The sequence below is a fragment of the Dendropsophus ebraccatus genome, chromosome 7 (genome assembly GCF_027789765.1).
Source record: "Dendropsophus ebraccatus isolate aDenEbr1 chromosome 7, aDenEbr1.pat, whole genome shotgun sequence".
NCBI classification, from domain to species: Eukaryota; Metazoa; Chordata; class Amphibia; order Anura; family Hylidae; genus Dendropsophus; species Dendropsophus ebraccatus.
In genome coordinates, this window is record NC_091460.1 from 142,324,821 (window position 1) to 142,345,748 (window position 20,928).

General features: G+C 46.0%; 1 protein-coding gene across 1 annotated transcript in view; it reads left to right on the forward strand.

Annotated features, from left to right (window-relative positions):
* The first annotated feature begins 728 nt into the window (after window positions 1-728).
* The window catches only part of SCOC (short coiled-coil protein), a 35,600-nt gene continuing 15,400 nt past the window's right edge, over window positions 729-20,928 (forward strand). Inside the window, exon 1 of the mRNA XM_069976851.1 lies at window positions 729-827. Coding sequence (XP_069832952.1) covers window positions 755-827 — 73 coding nt within the window. The 5' untranslated portion in view covers window positions 729-754. The remainder of the gene's footprint in view (window positions 828-20,928) is intronic.

Sequence of the window (20,928 nt, forward strand, 5' to 3'; positions counted from 1 at the left end):
AACAACTATTGGGAACATTATACAAAAAGGAAATTTGTCACTAAGTTTATTCCGCCTTAAATGAGGGCAGCATAAACTGGTGACAGAAATGCTGAACAGTTCGGTGTATTACTTACATCATTCTGTTCAGCCGTTCTCCTAACATGTAGGAGAATAGGATTCTTGCCACACCCCTCCCCCCACCCTCCAGCTGCTGAGTGACAGTTGCTGTCTATACACAGCATGGATAGATAACTGCCAATCAGCAGCTGGTGGGTGGAGTTTTCTGCTTCTCATGAATATCCAGGACTACTGGGCTCATGCACAGAAGGAGATCTCCCCCCCCCCCCCCCCCCCCCAAGAATCCTTATAGAATGCAGTGATGAAGACAGGCTATGCTTTGTGTATAGTTTGGGTACAATAGTTTATATTTTTATTATTATTACTATTTATTTGTATTATGTTTCTTCGATCAATGTGAATTGTGGAAAGAAGGTGGCTAATGCCCTTTACATTTTAAAAGGTTTAAAAGAGCAAATATACGACTATGTATTCATCTAATACTCTGACATACGGAAATAATTAGTCTTACACTTTGGACCTGGGAAGTGCAGGGAGAGATCGTATTGCTTAGCATTAGGTGCTCGTCCTATGGGAAGAAGCAGTCGGCCTTTGTTTGCCAGGAAGGTATTAATGATTTAACTCATAGTGTCACATGCAAAGTGTAAAAAGCCGAGCGCCAGGCTGTGTGCAACAGGGCAAAGCTGGATGGAGGATGGCGCGTATGGATTCACATACAGAAGACGACGACGATATGTTTATCAATGTTTCCTTAGAGGATAGTACAGGTAGGATGTTTTCTTATTATCCAGTCACTTAGGAGATATGTGGTAGGTGATTATTTGTGTGATTTGTATTCCGGAATTTTACACTTCACTTCATTTTAGTGCAATCTATTATTTAAAGTTATACTATTAGATATATAACAATAAAATAGAATTTTGGATCGTCTGTACTTATTCTGCCAAGTAAAGTGCTCGATTATCATGGCAGATCCATAGTGACTGAATGGAGCAGCAGCGCATAGGCAACAGTCATTCATTCATTCAAGGGATTGGAGACCTCAACTCTTGAGTTAAGTGGTGGTCCCAGCAGTCAGCCCCCCACCAATCAGATTCGTATCACCTATCCTGTGGATCGGTAGCATAAGTTATCATTTTGGGATGACCACTTTAAACGGCCCAATGAGCCCAATGTACCTGCTGATATGCCGCAGAAGTTCTTAACCTGATGACTGCTGGGCTGTCAATCATTCTCCTCTTCTCCCCGCATTCTGGAGATAGCCCCTACTTGCCCCTATGCTAATCAGGGCCTTAGAAGCACGAGATCAACCCGCCCAACCCGCCCCCTCCCGTGCCACTAACTATGCACATAAGAATATGCATAGTGGGCAGCACAGGAGGGGGCGTGCTAGGCAGGCCAAGGGGGTTGCTCCATTACGCCCCAAATGCTCCTAAGCCCCTTAATGTGGGGGAGAAGAGGAAAATGATTCACAGCCCTGCAGTCCTCAGGTAAAGAACTTCTGGGGCATATCAGCAAGTTCATTGGGCAGAACCTGCTGTAAAGGAGTATTCCACTCAATTATAACTTTTAATATGTTGCTGCCCATGGTGATACTTAACAATTCCTTCCATACTTGTTTTTATCTATTCAGTCTCCTTCCCTCAGTTCTCAGCTGCTGCTTTCTGCTGAAAACACAAAAATCTGTGTGTGAGCCTTTCTCTCTCCGTCTCCCCCTCCTCCTTTCTGAGACAGCTGATGTAAACAAGTCCCTGGCAGGCTTTATCTGCAACATTGTAACTTCTTTGTAATGCTGGGAGGGTTATTCTGAGGTCAAGTTGCTAATGAACTCACTGTGATTAATCCTTTCCGATATCTATCCTAAGATAATAAGGGTATGTGCACACTACGGAATCCCGATGGAACACCCGCTGCGGATACCGCAGCTCGCACCTGCTCGCGGAGACTGGTGGCCGTGCGCATCTCCGCTGCTCCCATAGGCTATATTCTATGGTTTGCCAGATTCCGTCATCCGGCTGAAGAATGAGCAGGTTCATTCTTCAGTCTGAACACCCATAGCAAAAGCCTGTAACTCAAAGTGAAGTGGTAATGAAGTCATATATGAGTTTTGCCACTAGATGTCAGTAGTATGTGTATTCATGTATGTATATTGTATAGCTGTAGTGAACTAAGGGTTATTTTTTTTGTTTGGGATCTGCACACCAATGAGAGCTGCTCTTCTCTTCTGCCTATCCCTATCTTTCTGTCTCCTTGCACTCTCTTCTTCACTACTCACAGAGGTTGTTTCATACACCCTGTAGGAAGTTGTGACATGGAGAGATGAAGTGTAGACCCAAACTTAGTTAGTCTTCGTCAAGTTTTTGTAGAGAGAGGACGCAAGACAGGATGGTCCCTGCTGTAGTCAAGCTGGGCCCTGGCTCCGCCAGGTCACCTGTCAAGAATAAGTAGTCAGTCCAGTGTAGTCTAGTCTGTCTGGAGTGTGATAGTGGACAGACGTACGGAAGACGCAGAGACTTTTTCTTATTTAAGGCAAAGCTTCTACCTTTAATGCAGTGCTAAACACCAACAGAGAGGACAAGTCAGGGATCACCCCAACCAAGGCTTTGAACAACTTAAACAGTTCAGGACAGTATCCTTCAAGCTAGAGGAACTGATCTGGATAGAGCAAAGCAGCCAAGAGCCTACGTACTTTATCTCCCAGTGCAGGTGAAACTAGGTAACTTTGGACACCTTGCTCAACTCGGGTAGCTAGGAACGGGGCTTGTGTCACCCTAGTAGGACGGGTCATCCGACACTGTATGGAAACAGGTGGTTACAGCGACAAAGGTAGAAGCACAGGCATAAGTATTCTTCTTCTTTAAGTATTCTCAAGTATCTTTCTACTCTTTCTAAAGTTCCGGCAGCGCACAGTACTACATTGGGTTGGGACTCTCAAGACAAACTCCTCTTCACTACTCTAAACTTTTACAACCTATTCCTCTCCACTCCTTTGAACTCACTTTATTCTTCTCAGCAAGCAACCAAGTCAGCACTGCTACTCTACGTTCACTACCTCTACAGTTCTCGGAGCAGATCTAGTCAAGTCAAGTCCAAGGTAATTATCTACCTGTATGCCAACGCATTTGTCAGTAAAGGAAGAGTTTATTTATTTTACCAGGACTCCTACACAGCAGCTACATCGTCATTGGGTTATCTCCCCTTTCTGTGGGTCACAGTCCAGGTGGGTCATAACTCCACTCCGGACCACCGTGATAAGCGCCCAAGGGACCCATCACAACCCGGCAGGTCACTGACTATTGGGGGAAAGGTATAGCCAGCCTCCAAAAAATACTTAAAGCAGGTGTGCTGTATACCTGTGTGCTGATTCAGCACTGGCGTCACAACACTATACTATCTGGCTGAACTATACTCCACCGACCAACCACCATTGTAGTGCTGTCACACTCTACCACCCAGCAAGTGACCGGTCGGTAGATGTCCTACAACAGCTCTGAAACTGCCATCGACTACACTACATGCAGCGTCTGTGGTTGTCATGGTGATGCTGCCATAACTAAACATGGCCGCTATGCTGTTTTGCAGGACCTGGTGCAGTTAGTGCTGCCCTTACATGAGATGGTGGAAGCATGGCGGATATCCACAGAAAATCACAGCATACATCACAAGTCATTCAGAAGTGGTTTATTATACAAAGTGCTAAGAGCTAAGATTATTTCCAAGCTGAAAGCGGAGCTCCATGTTAGATGCACTTTGTGAAATAAACCACCTCTGAAGGACTTGTGAGGTGGGCTGTAACTTTCTCTGGATTTCAAAGGTGAGACTAGTGTATTGAGGTCTTATCTTATTGCCCCAAGTTCATTTGGATAGATAGATAGATAGATAGATAGATAGATAGATAGATAGATAGATAGGAGATAGATAGATAGATAGATAGATAGATAGATAGATAGATAGATAGATAGATAGGAGATAGATAGATAGATAGATAGATAGATAGATAGATAGATAGGAGATAGATAGAAGATAGATAGATAGATAGATAGATAGATAGATAGATAGATAGGAGATAGATAGATAGGACATAGATAGGAGATAGATAGATAGATAGATAGATAGATAGATAGGAGATAGATAGATAGATAGATAGATAGATAGATAGATAGATAGATAGAAGATAGATAGATAGATAGATAGATAGATAGATAGGAGATAGATAGATAGATAGATAGATAGATAGATAGATAGATAGATAGGAGATAGATGATAGATAGATAGATAGATAGATAGATAGATAGATAGGTAGGAGATAGATAGATAGATAGATAGATAGATAGATAGATAGATAGATAGGAGATAGATAGATAGATAGATAGATAGATAGGAGATAGATAGATAGATAGATAGATAGATAGATAGATAGATAGTGTATAGATAGGTGATAGATAGATAGATAGATAGATAGATAGATAGATAGGAGATAGATAGATAGATAGATAGATAGATAGATAGATAGGAGATAGATAGATAGATAGATAGATAGATAGGAGATAGATAGATAGATAGATAGATAGATATGAGATAATGTTTACTCTATCTAATATTCAAATAAAAGTAATGTTTCTGTAGCTTTGTGCTGCCATCGCCAAGTATCTTGAAAATAGTGACATGAAGCTGCAGGAACTTTGTGTCTTTGCTGCGCTGTTAGTTGAATTTCTACCTTCACTTTTTCTTTTAGTAGTTGGTTCTATCACCAGGTTTTTGTCACAGATTTTCAGCTGTTACATTTCTATAAATCTGCATATGGAATATAACCTATATTACTACTGCAACTGGTAGAGAATGTAATCAGAATACAAGAAAATGCAATCAGAGTGAGTGATTAAAGGGCACACTTATGTTAGAGATCGGAGCTGCAATCTCTGAATCTCTCTGGAAATTTATAGGCAGAACTAATATGTATCTGATAAATTTATTATTTCTATGATAACTACTCTACTACTACTACTACTACTACTACTACTACTACTACTGTTTAAATAGTGGGCCATTTTCTATACTTTCCCTTTTCTGTCGGCCGCACATCTCCTGTTTCGGTGAAATAGGAGGGCGATAGTGATAAACTGTAAAGCAGGCTTAAAATATGTGATCAGCCAAGGATCACTCCCTATAGTGCTCGGAGTGCTGAGGATGAAAATATGTCTCCTACCTTCATCCTCAGGGCAGGTTAGGTGTAATTTTAAAGCCAATGTACCAGCAATGTGTCAGCATGGGGATGCTGATGCCGCAGTCCCTTTTTTGAACTACGGACCGGTTCCCCTGTATGGTGCTGGTCTATTCCTGGTCCAGCTTGGAACACTGAGGACAGGCCCACCCACGCCCAGTGTGACGAAACCCCCCCCCCCCCCTCTGTGACGCGGCTCTATTGATTCTAATGGAGCCGCGTCACAGAGGGGAGGGCAGAACTTCACACTGGGGGCACCCCGCAAGTGCTTCAGGCCGGGCAGGTAGACCGGCACCATGCAGGGGAACTGGGCCATGGTTCAAAAAAAGGACAGCACCACCGGCATCCCTGCGGTCTATTGATGTAAAAATCTTAAAACGATGTACGGTAAGGCTGTTTGGGGCACTGCCTAACCTTTCTAACAGTTCCCCTTTAACAGCAGTGAGAAATGACAGGTACGCTTTAAAGTGAATGTACCAGCACTACATTCGCTTTAAGTTTTTCACATGGATAGAATGGTGGCGGCACGGGAAAGCTCCATTAGAATCAATGGAGCCGCATCATAGAGGGGCGGAGGTTTCCTCCCACTGGGGGTGGGCCAGCCTGCCTACAGTGCTTCAGCCCTAGCCGGTGCCCAGGAATAGAACGGCACCATACACAGGAACTGGGCTTCCCCGCACCAGCACCATTCTATCCATATGAAAAACTTAACCCCTTCGTGCTGCAGCTAGTTTGGGCCTTAATGACCAGGCTAATTTTTCAAAATCTGACCTGTCTCACTTTATGCTCTTATAGCTCAGTGATGCTTTAACGCATGCTAGCGATTCTGAGATTGTTTTTTCGTGACATATGGCACTTTATGTTAGTGGCAAAATTTGGTCACTACTTTGTGTGTTTTTTGTGAAAAACATCAAAATATCATGAAAAATTTAAAAAATTTGCATTTTATGAACTTTGAAATTCTCTGCTTCTAAAAAAAGAAACTCGTAGCACATAAATTAGTTACTAAGTCACATTACCAATATGTCTTCTTTATTCTGGCATAATTTGGTAAACATATTTTACTTTTTTAGGGTGTTATGGGGCTTAGAAATTTATCAGCAAATTATCACATTTTCGTGAAACTGATTTTTTTAGGGACCAGTTCTTTTTTTAAATGGATTTAGAAGTCTGGTATCCTGAAAACCCCCATAAGTGACCCCATTTTGGAAACTACACACCTTAAAGAATTAATCTAGGGGTATAATGAGCATTTTAACCCTACAGGGGCTGGAGGAAAGTATTCACAATTCACAATTAATAAAAAAATGGAAAATTTAAATGTTCCAATAATGTATACGTTTAGATTTAAGTTTCTCATTTTCAAAAGGAATATGAGACAAAAAGCACCCCAAAATTTGTAATGCAGGTTCTCTTGAGTACAACGGTACCCCATATGTGGGCGTAAACCACTGTATGGGCACACAGCAGGGCTCAGAAGGAAGGGAGCGCCAATTAGCTTTTCCAATGCAAATTTTGCTGAAGAAGTTTCTGAGCGCCAGGTGCGTTTGCAGTGCCCCTGTAGTGTCAGCAGAGAGAAAACCCCCCATAAGTCACCCCATTTTGGAAAGTGCACCCCTCAAAGAATTCATCTTGGTGTAAGTTGACCATTTTGACCCCACAGGTATTACAGGAAAGTATTCAAAAGAAGACAGTAAAAATGAAAAACTCAAATTCTTCCAATAATATGTTCGTTGAGTTTGAAATTTCTCAATTTCACGAGGAACAAGAGGAAAAAAGTACCCCAAAATTTGTAACGCAGGTTCTCCTGAGTACAATGGTACCCCATATGTGGGCATAAACCACTGCATGGGCATACAGGAGGGCTCAGAAGGGAAGGAGCGCCAATTAGCTTTTTCAATGCAGATTTTGCTGCAGAAGTTTCCGAGCGACAGGTGCGTTTGCAGTGCCCCTGTAGTGCCAGCGGAGTAAAATCTCGCCATATGTCACTCCATTTTGGAAAGTGCACCCCTCAAAGTATTCATCTTGGTGTGTGGTGACCATTTTGACTCCACAGGTATTAGAGGAAAGTATTCAAAAGTAGACAGTAAAAATGAAAAACTCAAATTTTTCCAATATTATGTTCTTTTAGTTTGAAATTTCTCAATTTTATGAGGAACAAGAGGAAAAAAGTACCCCAAAATTTGTAACGCAGGTTCTCCTAAGTGAAAAGGTACCTCATATGTGGGCATAAACCACTGCATGGGCACACAGGAGGGCTCAGAAGGAAAGGAGCGCCAATTAGACAGTAAAAATGAAAAACTCGATTTTTTCCAATAATATGTTCCTTTAGTTTGAAATTTCTCAATTTCACGAGGAACAGGAGAGAAATGTCACCCCAATATATGTAAAGCAGGTTCTCCTGAGTAGAACGGTACCCCATATGTGGGCATAAACCACTGCATGGGCACACAGCCGGGCTCAGAAGGGAAGGAGCGCCAATTAGCATTTTCAGTGCAGATTTTTCTGAAGAAGTTTCTGAGCCCCAGGTGCGTTTGCAGTGCCCCTGTAGTGTCAGCAGAGAGAAAACCCCCCATAAGTCACCCCATTTTGGAAAGTGCACCCCTCAAAGAATTCATCTTGGGGTGTGGTGACCATTTTTACCCCACAGGTATTAGAGGAAAGTATTCAAAATTGGCCAGTAAAAATGAAAAACTCGAATTTTTCCAATAATATGTTGGTTTAGTTTGAAATTTCTCAATTTGACGAGGAACAGGAGAGAAAACGTACCCCAAAATCTGTAACGCAGGTTCTCCTGAGTACAACGGTACCCCATATGTGGGCATAAACCACTGTATGGGCACACAGCAGGGCTCAGAAGGGAAGGAGCGCCAATTTACAGGAGCAAAACCGCAGCTAGTAATGGTTATTAGAATAGCGCAGTTACTAAAATAAAATTAAAAAAATGAGAATACAGGTAATGTGGGGTGGTTACGGACAGCCTGGGGTGGTTATGGGCAACCTAAGGTGGTTACAGGTAATCTGGGGTGGTTACGGACAACATGGGGTGGTCACGGGCAACCTGCTGTGGTTACGGCAACCTGGGGTGGTTACAGGCAACGTGGGGTGGTTACAGGCAACGTGGGGTGGTTATGGGCAATGTGTGGTGGTCACGGGCAACCTGCTGTGGTTACGGCAACGTGGGGTGGTTACAGGCAACGTGGGCTGGTTACGGATAAACTGAAGTTCTTATAGGCAATCTGGGGTGGATACCTGTAATCTGGCATGGGCACCGCAATCTGGAGGGGGTCATTGGCAATTTGGGGTGGTCAGAGGCGCCGTGGCGTGGTCAGAGGCGACGTGTGGTGGTCAGAGGCGCCGTGTGGTGGTCAGAGGCGATGTGTGGTGGTCAGAGGCGACGTGGGGTGGTCAGAGGCGACGTGTGGTGGTCAGAGGCGATGTGCGGTGGTCAGAGGCATCGTGGCGTGGTCAGAGGCATCGTGGCGTGGTCAGAGGCAACGTGCGGTGGTCAGAGGCATCGTGGCGTGGTCAGAGGCATCGTGGCGTGGTCAGAGGCAACGTGCGGTGGTTACGTGCAATCTGGGGGGTTACATGTAATCTGGCATGATTACGGGGAACCTGGGGGGGTTATGTGCAACCTGGAAGGGTTACAGACAATCTGGGATTGTTATTGATAAACTGAAGTGCTTATAGGTAATCTGGGGTGGGTACATGTAATTTGGGGTGGTTACGGGCAATCGGGAGGGGGTCACTGGCAATTTGCGGTGGTTACGGGCAACGTGCGGTGGTTACGGGCAACGTGCGGTGGTTACGGGCAACGTGCGGTGGTTACGGGCTAGCTGCGGTAGTTACGGGTAATCTGGGGAGGGGTTAGGGGTAATTTGGGAGTAAACTGCAATTATTACTATAATAAAAAGTGTGTGTTTTATTTTTTTGTATGTTTGTCACTTTTTGTACTTTACATATTCATTTTCACTGTATTACTATGATTACTGTGATATTTTCTATCACAGTAATCATAGTTCAGTGACAGAGACCAAATTGGTCTCTGTCACTTTAAATTTTCAGAGTTGGCTGGTTGTGAAGCGCATGCGCACTTCATAACCAGCCAGGACGTCGAGGAGGACGGAGCTCCAGGATCAGGTGAGTATATGGGGAAGGGGGGGATGACTGGGGGACGGGGGTGACAGGGGGGGTGGGGGGCGACTTGGGGGGTGGGGGGACATCACTTTTTATCCCCTGTCACCAATCATTCATGGTGACAGGGGATAAAAAGTGCCAGGAGCACATGGTACAAGCGATCAGCGGTATATAGTATATACCGCTGATCGCTTGTACCGGGACCCCACAGGGGGGTCCCCGATGACTGCCCCATGCTCTCCGCTACCTCTGGTGGCGGAGAGCATGGGGCTTTCATTCATTTTAACTTTTACATCGCTGTGAACAGACATTAGTCGGTTCACAGCGATGGCGGTGGCCATCTTGGAAATGATGGCCGCTGGGGGAGGGGGGTTAGTGATCGCCCTACTAGGGATGGCTGATCTGAGGTCTCACGGCGGGGGGGAGATGAAAGGCGGCGGCAGCACTGGTAATCCCCTTTACCGACGGCCGCCGCTATAACGTTAACAGCGGCGATCGTCGGTAAGGGGGGGGGGGGGCGGGACGGACCCCACACACTGCCCCAACCCCTCAGCTACCTCCGGTAGCCGGGGGGATGGGGTGGGGGCCGTCCCGGCCCCGCAGCCTTATTTTCTGCCATCGCCGTAAAAAGCTGATGGCAGCAGAATAAGGACCCTTAGTGACCGCCGTAAAAAGCCGTATCGGCGGTCACTAAGGGGTTAAAGGAGAAGTCTGGCAAAAAGTTTTATTAAAGTATTGTATTGCCCCCCAATAGTTATGCAAATCAGCAATATACACTTATTATGGGAAATGCTTATAAAGTGCTTTTTTCCCTGCACTTACTACTGCATCAAGGCTTCACTTCCTGAATAACATGGTGATGTCACTTCCTGGATAACATGGTGATGTCACTTCCTGGATAACATGGTGATGTCACTTCCTGAATAACATGGTGATGTCACGACTTGCGGGCTTGTCCTAGAGCTGTGCGGGCTGTGGCTGCTGGAGAGGATGATGGCAGAGGGATGCTCAGTGTCCTTCCAGTGCCCTGTGTCCCTCAGTGTCCCCCTGCCATCATCCTCTCCAGCAGCCACAGCCATCACCATGTTATCCAGGAAGTGAAGCCTTGATGCAGTAGTAAGTGCAGGGGAAAAAGCAATTTATGTGCATTTCCCGTAATAAGTGTATATTGGGGATTTGTATAACTTTTGGGGGAGCAATAAAATACTTTAAAAAAAAAATCACTGGACTTCTCCTTAAAAGTGAATGTACTGCTAGTACATTCCCTTTAAGCATAGCACCAGAGACAACCCCATACAATAGAGAGGCTGCACCACATATCTATGATGCAACTTGTTTTGTTCCTACGTGGCTTTTTGTCATGGCCGCGGCGGCGTCCCGTGCTCCGGGCCGCCGCCGCGACCGCCCTCTATCCCACACAGCTGCCGGGGTCCCTGTGCAGGGACCCGGCGCTGCGGTCTGTTCGGCCCCGGGGGGCGCCTCACCTCGTCCCGCTCCGGTCTCTGTCTGTGCCGGCCGGCGCACGCCCCCGCCTCCTAGGGCGCGCGCGCGCCGGCTGTCTCAGATTTAAAGGGCCAGTCCGTCCCTAATTGGTAGTTGCACCCAATCACTCCCTATAAATCCCAGCATGCCCTGTCCCTCGTGTTGGAGCCTCTATATGCTTCCCATAGCGTTTGGCCCAGCTCCCTGTTGTTCCTGACCTTAGTCCTTGTCCCTAGTCCTTGCCCGCTGCCTTCCCATTGTTCCTCAGTCCTGTCCGCCACCTGCTAGCGCATATACTATCCTCCGCCTGCACTATCTCCTGCCTACTGCTCCTGTCACACCTCGCCTGCCGTCACTAGCAACCAAGCCAGGGGTAGCGACCTGGGGGTCGCCTGCCGCAGCAAGTCCATCCCGCCTTGCGGCGGGCTCTGGTGAAAACCAGCGGCCCCTTAGACTCCGCTCCCTGGTGAGGTCAGCGCTATCGCTGGTGATGGTCCAGTGGATCCACTACTCCAGGCGCTACACTTTTTTCCCTCTGAATTATCCCCATTCTGAATACAATCAGTTAAACTATATTATGTATCTGACTTGTGATTCATTTCCCCTTTCTTTTATGTGAATTCTAACTATACAGATAAAATAAATGGACATTATTTTCAGTCGTTTCTGCCAGAAGTGGAGCTTCTTAATTGGAAATGGATAAATCTGAGGTTGCATAATTACTTCTCCATGGTGAAACTTGCTGATTTTGTAAGTGGAAGATAATATAAAATGCACTGTCACAGACACCTACTCTGATCTGACAAAGACCTTAGAGGATATGTATAAAAAATGGAACAAGAAAGAAATAGATTAACATTGGTTCATCGTTAGAAATGACTGCAGGGTCAGTAATGGCCTGACCAAAATTATAATCTTCCTTTCTGTGAAAAGCTCTGGAGAAAACTCATTTAGCATAAATAAATGATCTTATATGTAATATAAAGATTGTTTCAGTGAGCAAAGGGCCCCTATTATGCATGGATAGAATTGGTCACTTTGAGGAATAATTAGAAATTCTTTTAAATCACGATTACACATGGGAGATACTGACAATACGAAGAACTGAGGCAGTGGTAGGGCGATTTATCAAAGTCTACATCACTGATTCTCAGGAAAATGGCCTTAATGCAGCCAGCGGAGTCGTAATGGGAGTTGGGAGAAATGTTCTCTATTATGATATTTGTGCAATAAGTATTTTTAAAGGACCCACAATCCCCCCTCAAATTGCTTGTACCTTCTTATAGCTGCTTTTAATCCAAGATCTGTCCTGGGGGCCGTTCGGCAGGTGATGCATTTATTGTCTTAAAAAACAACTTTTAAACTTGCAGCCCTGTGTCAAATTGGTGTGGCCTAGAGTACTTGTGCCCTAGGCCTGCACTGCCCCTCCATCCCCCCTCCCCTCTTCATCCTGGGCAGGATTTCTCCTAATCATCATGTCTGAACACTGCACATGTGCTGGATGATATTATATTAGAGCAGTATGAGTAGATAACACTATATGGAGGCAGTATGGGGGCCTTATACTATATGAGGGTATTATAGGGGACTACTACTATTTGGGAGCAGTGTAGGGGCCCTATACTATATGGGGCCTAAGGCTATTCACATTATGTAAGAGACCAGCCATTCCAGAAAAGATCAACCCGGCCGGTACTGCAGTACCGGCCGGATGATCTTTAGCGCCGCAGACTTCTAATGCAGGCACATCTGTGCGCGCCCACATCAGAACTCCCCACAGCACAGTATGGAGCGTGCGGCTGGAGCCGCATGTTCCAGAGTGTGCACTGACAGTTTTTCTGCGTCTGCTATTCAATGAATAGCTACTGCAGAAAACTGACATGTCAGTTGTTTGTGGCGCCGCTAGGGATCCCGGCTGGAGCGTATACTATGTGTATACGCTCCGGCAGAGATCCCATAGATGGGAACGTATCTTTCCGTAATAATCATGGCCTAACAGTATATGGGGCACAGAGAAGGCCTTACTGATATATGGGGTCGTAGAGGCAACCTAACTACTATATGGGGGGGGGGGTACAAAGTGGGCAATATTACTGTGTGGGCCACTACAGAAAAAAAATTGTTAGAAAAATACTAAACAAGATATATAAAAGACTGACCCAGAAATTCAAAGATTTGGCTCCTATCGGCCCAGTTGTAGGCTTGTTCAGCCCAGGAGCGGCCATTGCTAGTGTGAGAATGCTAGAGTAGGACCATGTCTCTGAGGACACTCTGTAACCTGGTGACATGGGACACTCTGTAACCTGGTGACATGGGACACTCTGTAACCTGGTGACATGGGACACTCTGTAACCTGGTGACATGGTACACTCTATATCCTGGTGACATAGTACACTCTGTATCCTGGTGACATGGGACACTGTATCCTGGTGACATGGTACACTCTGTATCCTGGTGACATGGTACACTCTGTATCCTGGTGACACGGTACACTCTGTATCCTGGTGACACGGTACACTCTGTATCCTGGTGACATGGGACACTCTGTATCCTGGTGACATGGTACACTCTGTATCCTGGTGACATGGTACACTCTGTATCCTGGTGACATGGGACACTGTATCCTGGTGACATGGTACACTCTGTATCCTGGTGACATGGTACACTCTGTATCCTGGTGACACGGTACACTCTGTAACCTGGTGACATGGGACACTCTGTAACCTGGTAACATGGGACACTCTGTAACCTGGTTACATGGGACACTCTGTATCCTGGTGACATTATACACTCTGTAACCTGGTGACATGGGACACTCTGTATCCTGGTGACACGGTACACTCTGTATCCTGGTGACATGGTACACTCTGTATCCTGGTGACACGGTACACTCTGTATCCTGGTGACACGGTACACTCTGTATCCTGGTGACATGGGACACTCTGTATCCTGGTGACATGGTACACTCTGTATCCTGGTGACATGGTACACTCTGTAACCTGGTGACATGGTACACTCTGTATCCTGGTGACATGGTACACTCTGTATCCTGGTGACATGGTACACTCTGTATCCTGGTGACATGGTACACTCTGTATCCTGGTGACATGGTACACTCTGTATCCTGGTGACATGGGACACTCTGTATCCTGGTGACATGGTACACTCTGTATCCTGGTGACACGGTACACTCTGTAACCTGGTGACATGGGACACTCTGTAACCTGGTAACATGGGACACTCTGTAACCTGGTGACATGGGACACTCTGTAACCTGGTGACATGGGGGGACACTCTGTAACCTGGTTACATGGGACACTCTGTATCCTGGTGACATTATACACTCTGTAACCTGGTGACATTGTACACTCTGTAACATGGTGACATGGTACACTCTGTAACCTGGTGACATGGTACACTCTGTATCCTGGTGACATGGTACACTCTGTATCCTGGTGACACGGTACACTCTGTATCCTGGTGACATGGTACACTCTGTATCCTGGTGACACGGTACACTCTGTATCCTGGTGACACGGTACACTCTGTATCCTGGTGACATTATACACTCTGTATCCTGGTGACACGGTACACTCTGTATCCTGGTGACATTATACACTCTGTATCCTGGTGACATGGGACACTCTATAACGTGGTGACATGGTACACTCTGTATCCTGGTGACACGGTACACTCTGTATCCTGGTGACACGGTACACTCTGTATCCTGGTGACACGGTACACTCTGTATCCTGGTGACATGGTTCACTCTGTATCCTGGTGACACGGTACACTCTGTATCCTGGTGACACGGTTCACTCTGTATCCTGGTGACACGGTACACTCTGTATCCTGGTGACACGGTACACTCTGTATCCTGGTGACATGGGACACTCTGTATCCTGGTGACATGGTACACTCTGTAACCTGGTGACATGGTACACTCTGTATCCTGGTGACATGGTACACTCTGTATCCTGGTGACATGGTACACTCTGTATCCTGGTGACATGGTACACTCTGTAACCTGGTGACATGGTACACTCTGTATCCTGGTGACATGGTACACTCTGTAACCTGGTGACATGGTACACTCTGTAACCTGGTGACATGGTACACTCTGTAACCTGGTGACATGGTACACTCTGTATCCTGGTGACATGGGACACTCTGTATCCTGGTGACATGGGACACTCTGTAACCTGGTGACATGGTACACTCTGTAAACTGGTGACATTATACACTCTGTATCCTGGTGACATGGGACACTCTGTAACCTGGTGACATGGTACACTCTGTATCCTGGTGACATTATACACTCTGTATCCTGGTGACATGGTACACTCTGTAACCTGGTGACATGGTACACTCTGTATCCTGGTGACATGGTACACTCTGTATCCTGGTGACATGGTACACTCTGTAACCTGGTGACATGGTACACTCTGTAACCTGGTGACATGGTACACTCTGTATCCTGGTGACATGGTACACTCTGTAACCTGGTGACATTATACACTCTGTATCCTGGTGACATGGTACACTCTGTAATGTAGGGGGCATGGTACACTCTGTATCCTGGTGACATGGGACACTCTGTATCCTGGTGACATGGGACACTCTGTATCCTGGTGACACGGTACACTCTGTATCCTGGTGACATGGTACACTCTGTATCCTGGTGACACGGTACACTCTGTATCCTGGTGACACGGTACACTCTGTATCCTGGTGACATGGGACACTCTGTATCCTGGTGACATGGTACACTCTGTATCCTGGTGACATGGTACACTCTGTAACCTGGTGACATGGTACACTCTGTATCCTGGTGACATGGTACACTCTGTATCCTGGTGACATGGTACACTCTGTATCCTGGTGACATGGGACACTGTATCCTGGTGACATGGTACACTCTGTAACCTGGTGACATGGGGCACTCTGTATCCTGGTAACATGGGACACTCTGTAACCTGGTTACATGGGACACTCTGTAACCTGGTGACATGGGGGGACACTCTGTAACCTGGTGACATTATACACTCTGTATCCTGGTGACATGGTACACTCTGTAATGTAGGGGGCATGGTACACTCTGTATCCTGGTGACATGGGACACTCTGTAACCTGGTGACATGGTACACTCTGTATCCTGGTGACATGGGACACTCTGTATCCTGGTGACATGGGACACTCTGTATCCTGGTGACACGGTACACTCTGTATCCTGGTGACATGGTACACTCTGTATCCTGGTGACACGGTACACTCTGTATCCTGGTGACACGGTACACTCTGTATCCTGGTGACATGGGACACTCTGTATCCTGGTGACATGGTACACTCTGTATCCTGGTGACATGGTACACTCTGTAACCTGGTGACATGGTACACTCTGTATCCTGGTGACATGGTACACTCTGTATCCTGGTGACATGGTACACTCTGTATCCTGGTGACATGGGACACTGTATCCTGGTGACATGGTACACTCTGTAACCTGGTGACATGGGGCACTCTGTATCCTGGTAACATGGGACACTCTGTAACCTGGTTACATGGGACACTCTGTAACCTGGTAACATGGGACACTCTGTAACCTGGTTACATGGGACACTCTGTAACCTGGTGACATGGGGGGACACTCTGTAACCTGGTTACATGGGACACTCTGTATCCTGGTGACATTCTACACTCTGTAACCTGGTGACATTGTACACTCTGTAACATGGTGACATGGTACACTCTGTAACCTGGTGACATGGTACACTCTGTATCCTGGTGACATGGTACACTCTGTATCCTGGTGACACGGTACACTCTGTATCCTGGTGACACGGTACACTCTGTAACCTGGTGACATGGGACACTCTGTATCCTGGTGACACGGTACACTCTGTATCCTGGTGACATGGTACACTCTGTATCCTGGTGACACGGTACACTCTGTATCCTGGTGACACGGTACACTCTGTATCCTGGTGACATTATACACTCTGTATCCTGGTGACACGGTACACTCTGTATCCTGGTGACATTATACACTCTGTATCCTGGTGACATGGGACACTCTATAACGTGGTGACATGGTACACTCTGTATCCTGGTGACACGGTACACTCTGTATCCTGGTGACACGGTACACTCTGTATCCTGGTGACACGGTACACTCTGTATCCTGGTGACATGGTTCACTCTGTATCCTGGTGACACGGTACACTCTGTATCCTGGTGACACGGTTCACTCTGTATCCTGGTGACACGGTACACTCTGTATCCTGGTGACACGGTACACTCTGTATCCTGGTGACATGGGACACTCTGTATCCTGGTGACATGGTACACTCTGTAACCTGGTGACATGGTACACTCTGTATCCTGGTGACATGGTACACTCTGTATCCTGGTGACAGGGTACACTCTGTATCCTGGTGACATGGTACACTCTGTAACCTGGTGACATGGTACACTCTGTATCCTGGTGACATGGTACACTCTGTAACCTGGTGACATGGTACACTCTGTAACCTGGTGACATGGTACACTCTGTAACCTGGTGACATGGTACACTCTGTATCCTGGTGACACGGTACACTCTGTAACCTGGTGACATGGTACACTCTGTAACCTGGTGACATGGTACACTCTGTATCCTGGTGACATGGGACACTCTGTATCCTGGTGACATGGGACACTCTGTAACCTGGTGACATGGTACACTCTGTAAACTGGTGACATTATACACTCTGTATCCTGGTGACATGGGACACTCTGTAACCTGGTGACATGGTACACTCTGTATCCTGGTGACATTATACACTCTGTATCCTGGTGACATGGTACACTCTGTAACCTGGTGACATGGTACACTCTGTATCCTGGTGACATGGTACACTCTGTATCCTGGTGACATGGTACACTCTGTAACCTGGTGACATGGTACACTCTGTAACCTGGTGACATGGTACACTCTGTATCCTGGTGACATGGTACACTCTGTATCCTGGTGACATGGTACACTCTGTATCCTGGTGACATGGTACACTCTGTAACCTGGTGACATGGTACACTCTGTATCCTGGTGACATTATACACTCTGTATCCTGGTGACATGGGACACTCTGTAATGTAGGGGGCATGGTACACTCTGTATCCTGGTGACATGGGACACTCTGTAACCTGGTGACATGGGACACTCTGTATCCTGGTGACATGGGACACTCTGTAACCTGGTGACATGGGACACTCTGTATCCTGGTGACATGGGACACTCTGTAACCTGGTGACATTGTACACTCTGTAACATGGTGACATGGTACACTCTGTATCCTGGTGACATGGTACACTCTGTAATGTAGGGGGCATGGTACACTCTGTATCCTGGTGACATGGGACACTCTGTATCCTGGTGACATGGGACACTCTGTAACCTGGTGACATGGGACACTCTGTATCCTGGTGACATGGGACACTCTGTAACCTGGTGACATTGTACACTCTGTAACATGGTGACATGGTACACTCTGTAACCTGGTGACATGGTATACTCTGTATCCTGGTGACACGGTACACTCTGTATCCTGGTGACATGGGACACTCTGTAATCTGCCTCAGATTCTGCGGTCCTGCAGGGGGCAGCATAATGTTCCCCCTGCTGTCATTTTAGTTAAGTTTAACTTAACAAAAATGACAGCAGCCCTGCAGCCGCTCACCTGTCCCGCCGCCGCCGGCCCGCCGCGCACCGCTGTCCGCACGTCCTGCCGGGCTCCTGCAACATCACCCAGCAGCTTTCCTGGCTGTGGTGAGTGCCCTGGGTCAGCGGGTGATCGGGTCTCTGGGGGGGTGTCCGTATTAGGCTTGCTGTGAGCACGCGCGGAGGGGAGGGGGTTGTTCAGGTGCTAGTGAGGGGGGCAGCCGCCTGAGGTTTGCCTCAGGCGGCAAAGACCCCAGAATCGGCCCTGGATAGATAGATAGATAGATAGATAGATAGAGAGAGAGAGAGAGAGAGATAGATAGATAGATAGATAGATAGATAGATAGATAGATAGATAGATAGGAGATAGATAGATAGATAGATAGATAGATAGATAGATAGATAGATAGACAAAAAATCGACTTGCAGCACATCCAGACTTGAAGGTGAAAATAGTGAAAATTTATTCCATAAACGGTACACAAGGAAAAAACAGCGACGTTTCGCTCCTCCGATAGGAGCTTTCTCAAGCCAGTCCTATCTGGCTTGAGAAAGCTCCTATCGGAGGAGCGAAACGTCGCTGTTTTTTCCTTGTGTACCGTTTATGGAATAAATTTTCACTATTTTCACCTTCAAGTCTGGATGTGCTGCAAGTCGATTTTTTGTTTGTCTGAATAAAACACCTGTGGACCAAGGTGTGACAGCAGGCACCCAGCAGAACCTGAATCTTAGAGTGCTGCGTGAACTTTGTTTTTTCTAGATAGATAGATAGATAGATAGGAGATAGATAGATAGATAGATAGATAGATAGATAGATAGATAGATAGATAGATAGATAGATAGGAGATAGATAGATAGATAGATAGGAGATAGATAGATAGATAGATAGATAGATAGATAGATAGATAGATAGATAGATAGATAGAACTGGTCCTGTAATATGACCAGGTAACAATTCTACAAAACTCCTAATTATGGGCAAAACTGCTTTAGAGCTAAAACTGAAAACCAGGCCGGCAATAGTAAGTCTATGCACCAGTGTCCACAAAGCCCTTCCCCAGAGCACCTTGGCTCAATAACATTACATGCTTCTGCCTTTGGAGACATGGCATCAGCAAAAAGGCGAAATCGTCCAGTATCTAGGTAGGTGGGAAGATATAGCACAGAATATTCTTCAGAGAGAGTTGTCATAAGACTCATCACTTGTGCTCTCTCCCCTCCCCTCTGGACATGTGCACCAGCCTGGAACAGCTCCCTGTGTCTGTGTGCGGAGAACCACCAGCACTAACCTCCCCCTAAACAGTTCTCCACAGACAATGCTTAATATTCTTTACACACAATGTCAGTAAATGTCTGCTAGATCAACCTGTTGGGCTGTTCCTGGGAAAGAACGCAATCTCCAAGGTCGATGTTAGTTAATGGTCACAGCAAGAGGCAAATGGTGACCTCAGAGTGAGCTCCATGTCCTATAATTATAGGTGGGTGGAAATAATGCTTGTCATATGTGTCGCTCTACTGGAAGAAAGCCGCCACCTCCTGCCTCAGCCTGATGACTCAGATCTATGGCTGATGGCGTGACACCTACCTGCACAATGTCATACAATACATCGTATGGATATACATCAAGGGAGCAGGAGTCCACTGCTATTGACCTCAATGATATTTAAAGGGAATGTGTCATCTAAATTTTCTTCACCTGATTAGATTAAGATTTATTTTTTAAATTGTTCTTTTATTCTAATCTGTTTCTATTTTCTGACTGTAATTTTTTTAAATTTTACTTTTTGTACATTGTTATGGGGGCTGCCATGTTGCCTGAGCTGTTTTAACAGCATTCAGTGACCTGCTTTACAGCAAGACTCATGGACATAGACGACAATAGACAGTCTGCCCCTTTGAGATGAATGTGAAACATTACTGAGCGCTCTGTGACCTGTGAAGAGGTCATTCCACAAGGAGCTTCTATTGTCTCCTCTATTGGTGTCACAAGACGCTGCAATGCTGTACAGATCACTTTACAGCAGCCTCCTCTTATCACCACAGACACAACAGGAAGTCCCAGCTTAATTATAGCCCCAGTGGTGAGAATGAGAACCGCAAGAGCCCAGGATTATTATATAATATAGATAGAAAAATGGAAAATTAGCAAAAACATCACCAAAAATTCTTCAAAAATATGTTTAACATAAAAATGTTATTTAAACAATAAATCATTTTCTGATGACACCTTTCCTCTAACAACGATCTGTCCACATGTTAGGTTTCGTATACATTCGCGTAGAATTTTCCGGTTTTATGTTGCAGTAAAGTGCCAAAAGCTCTCATTTGC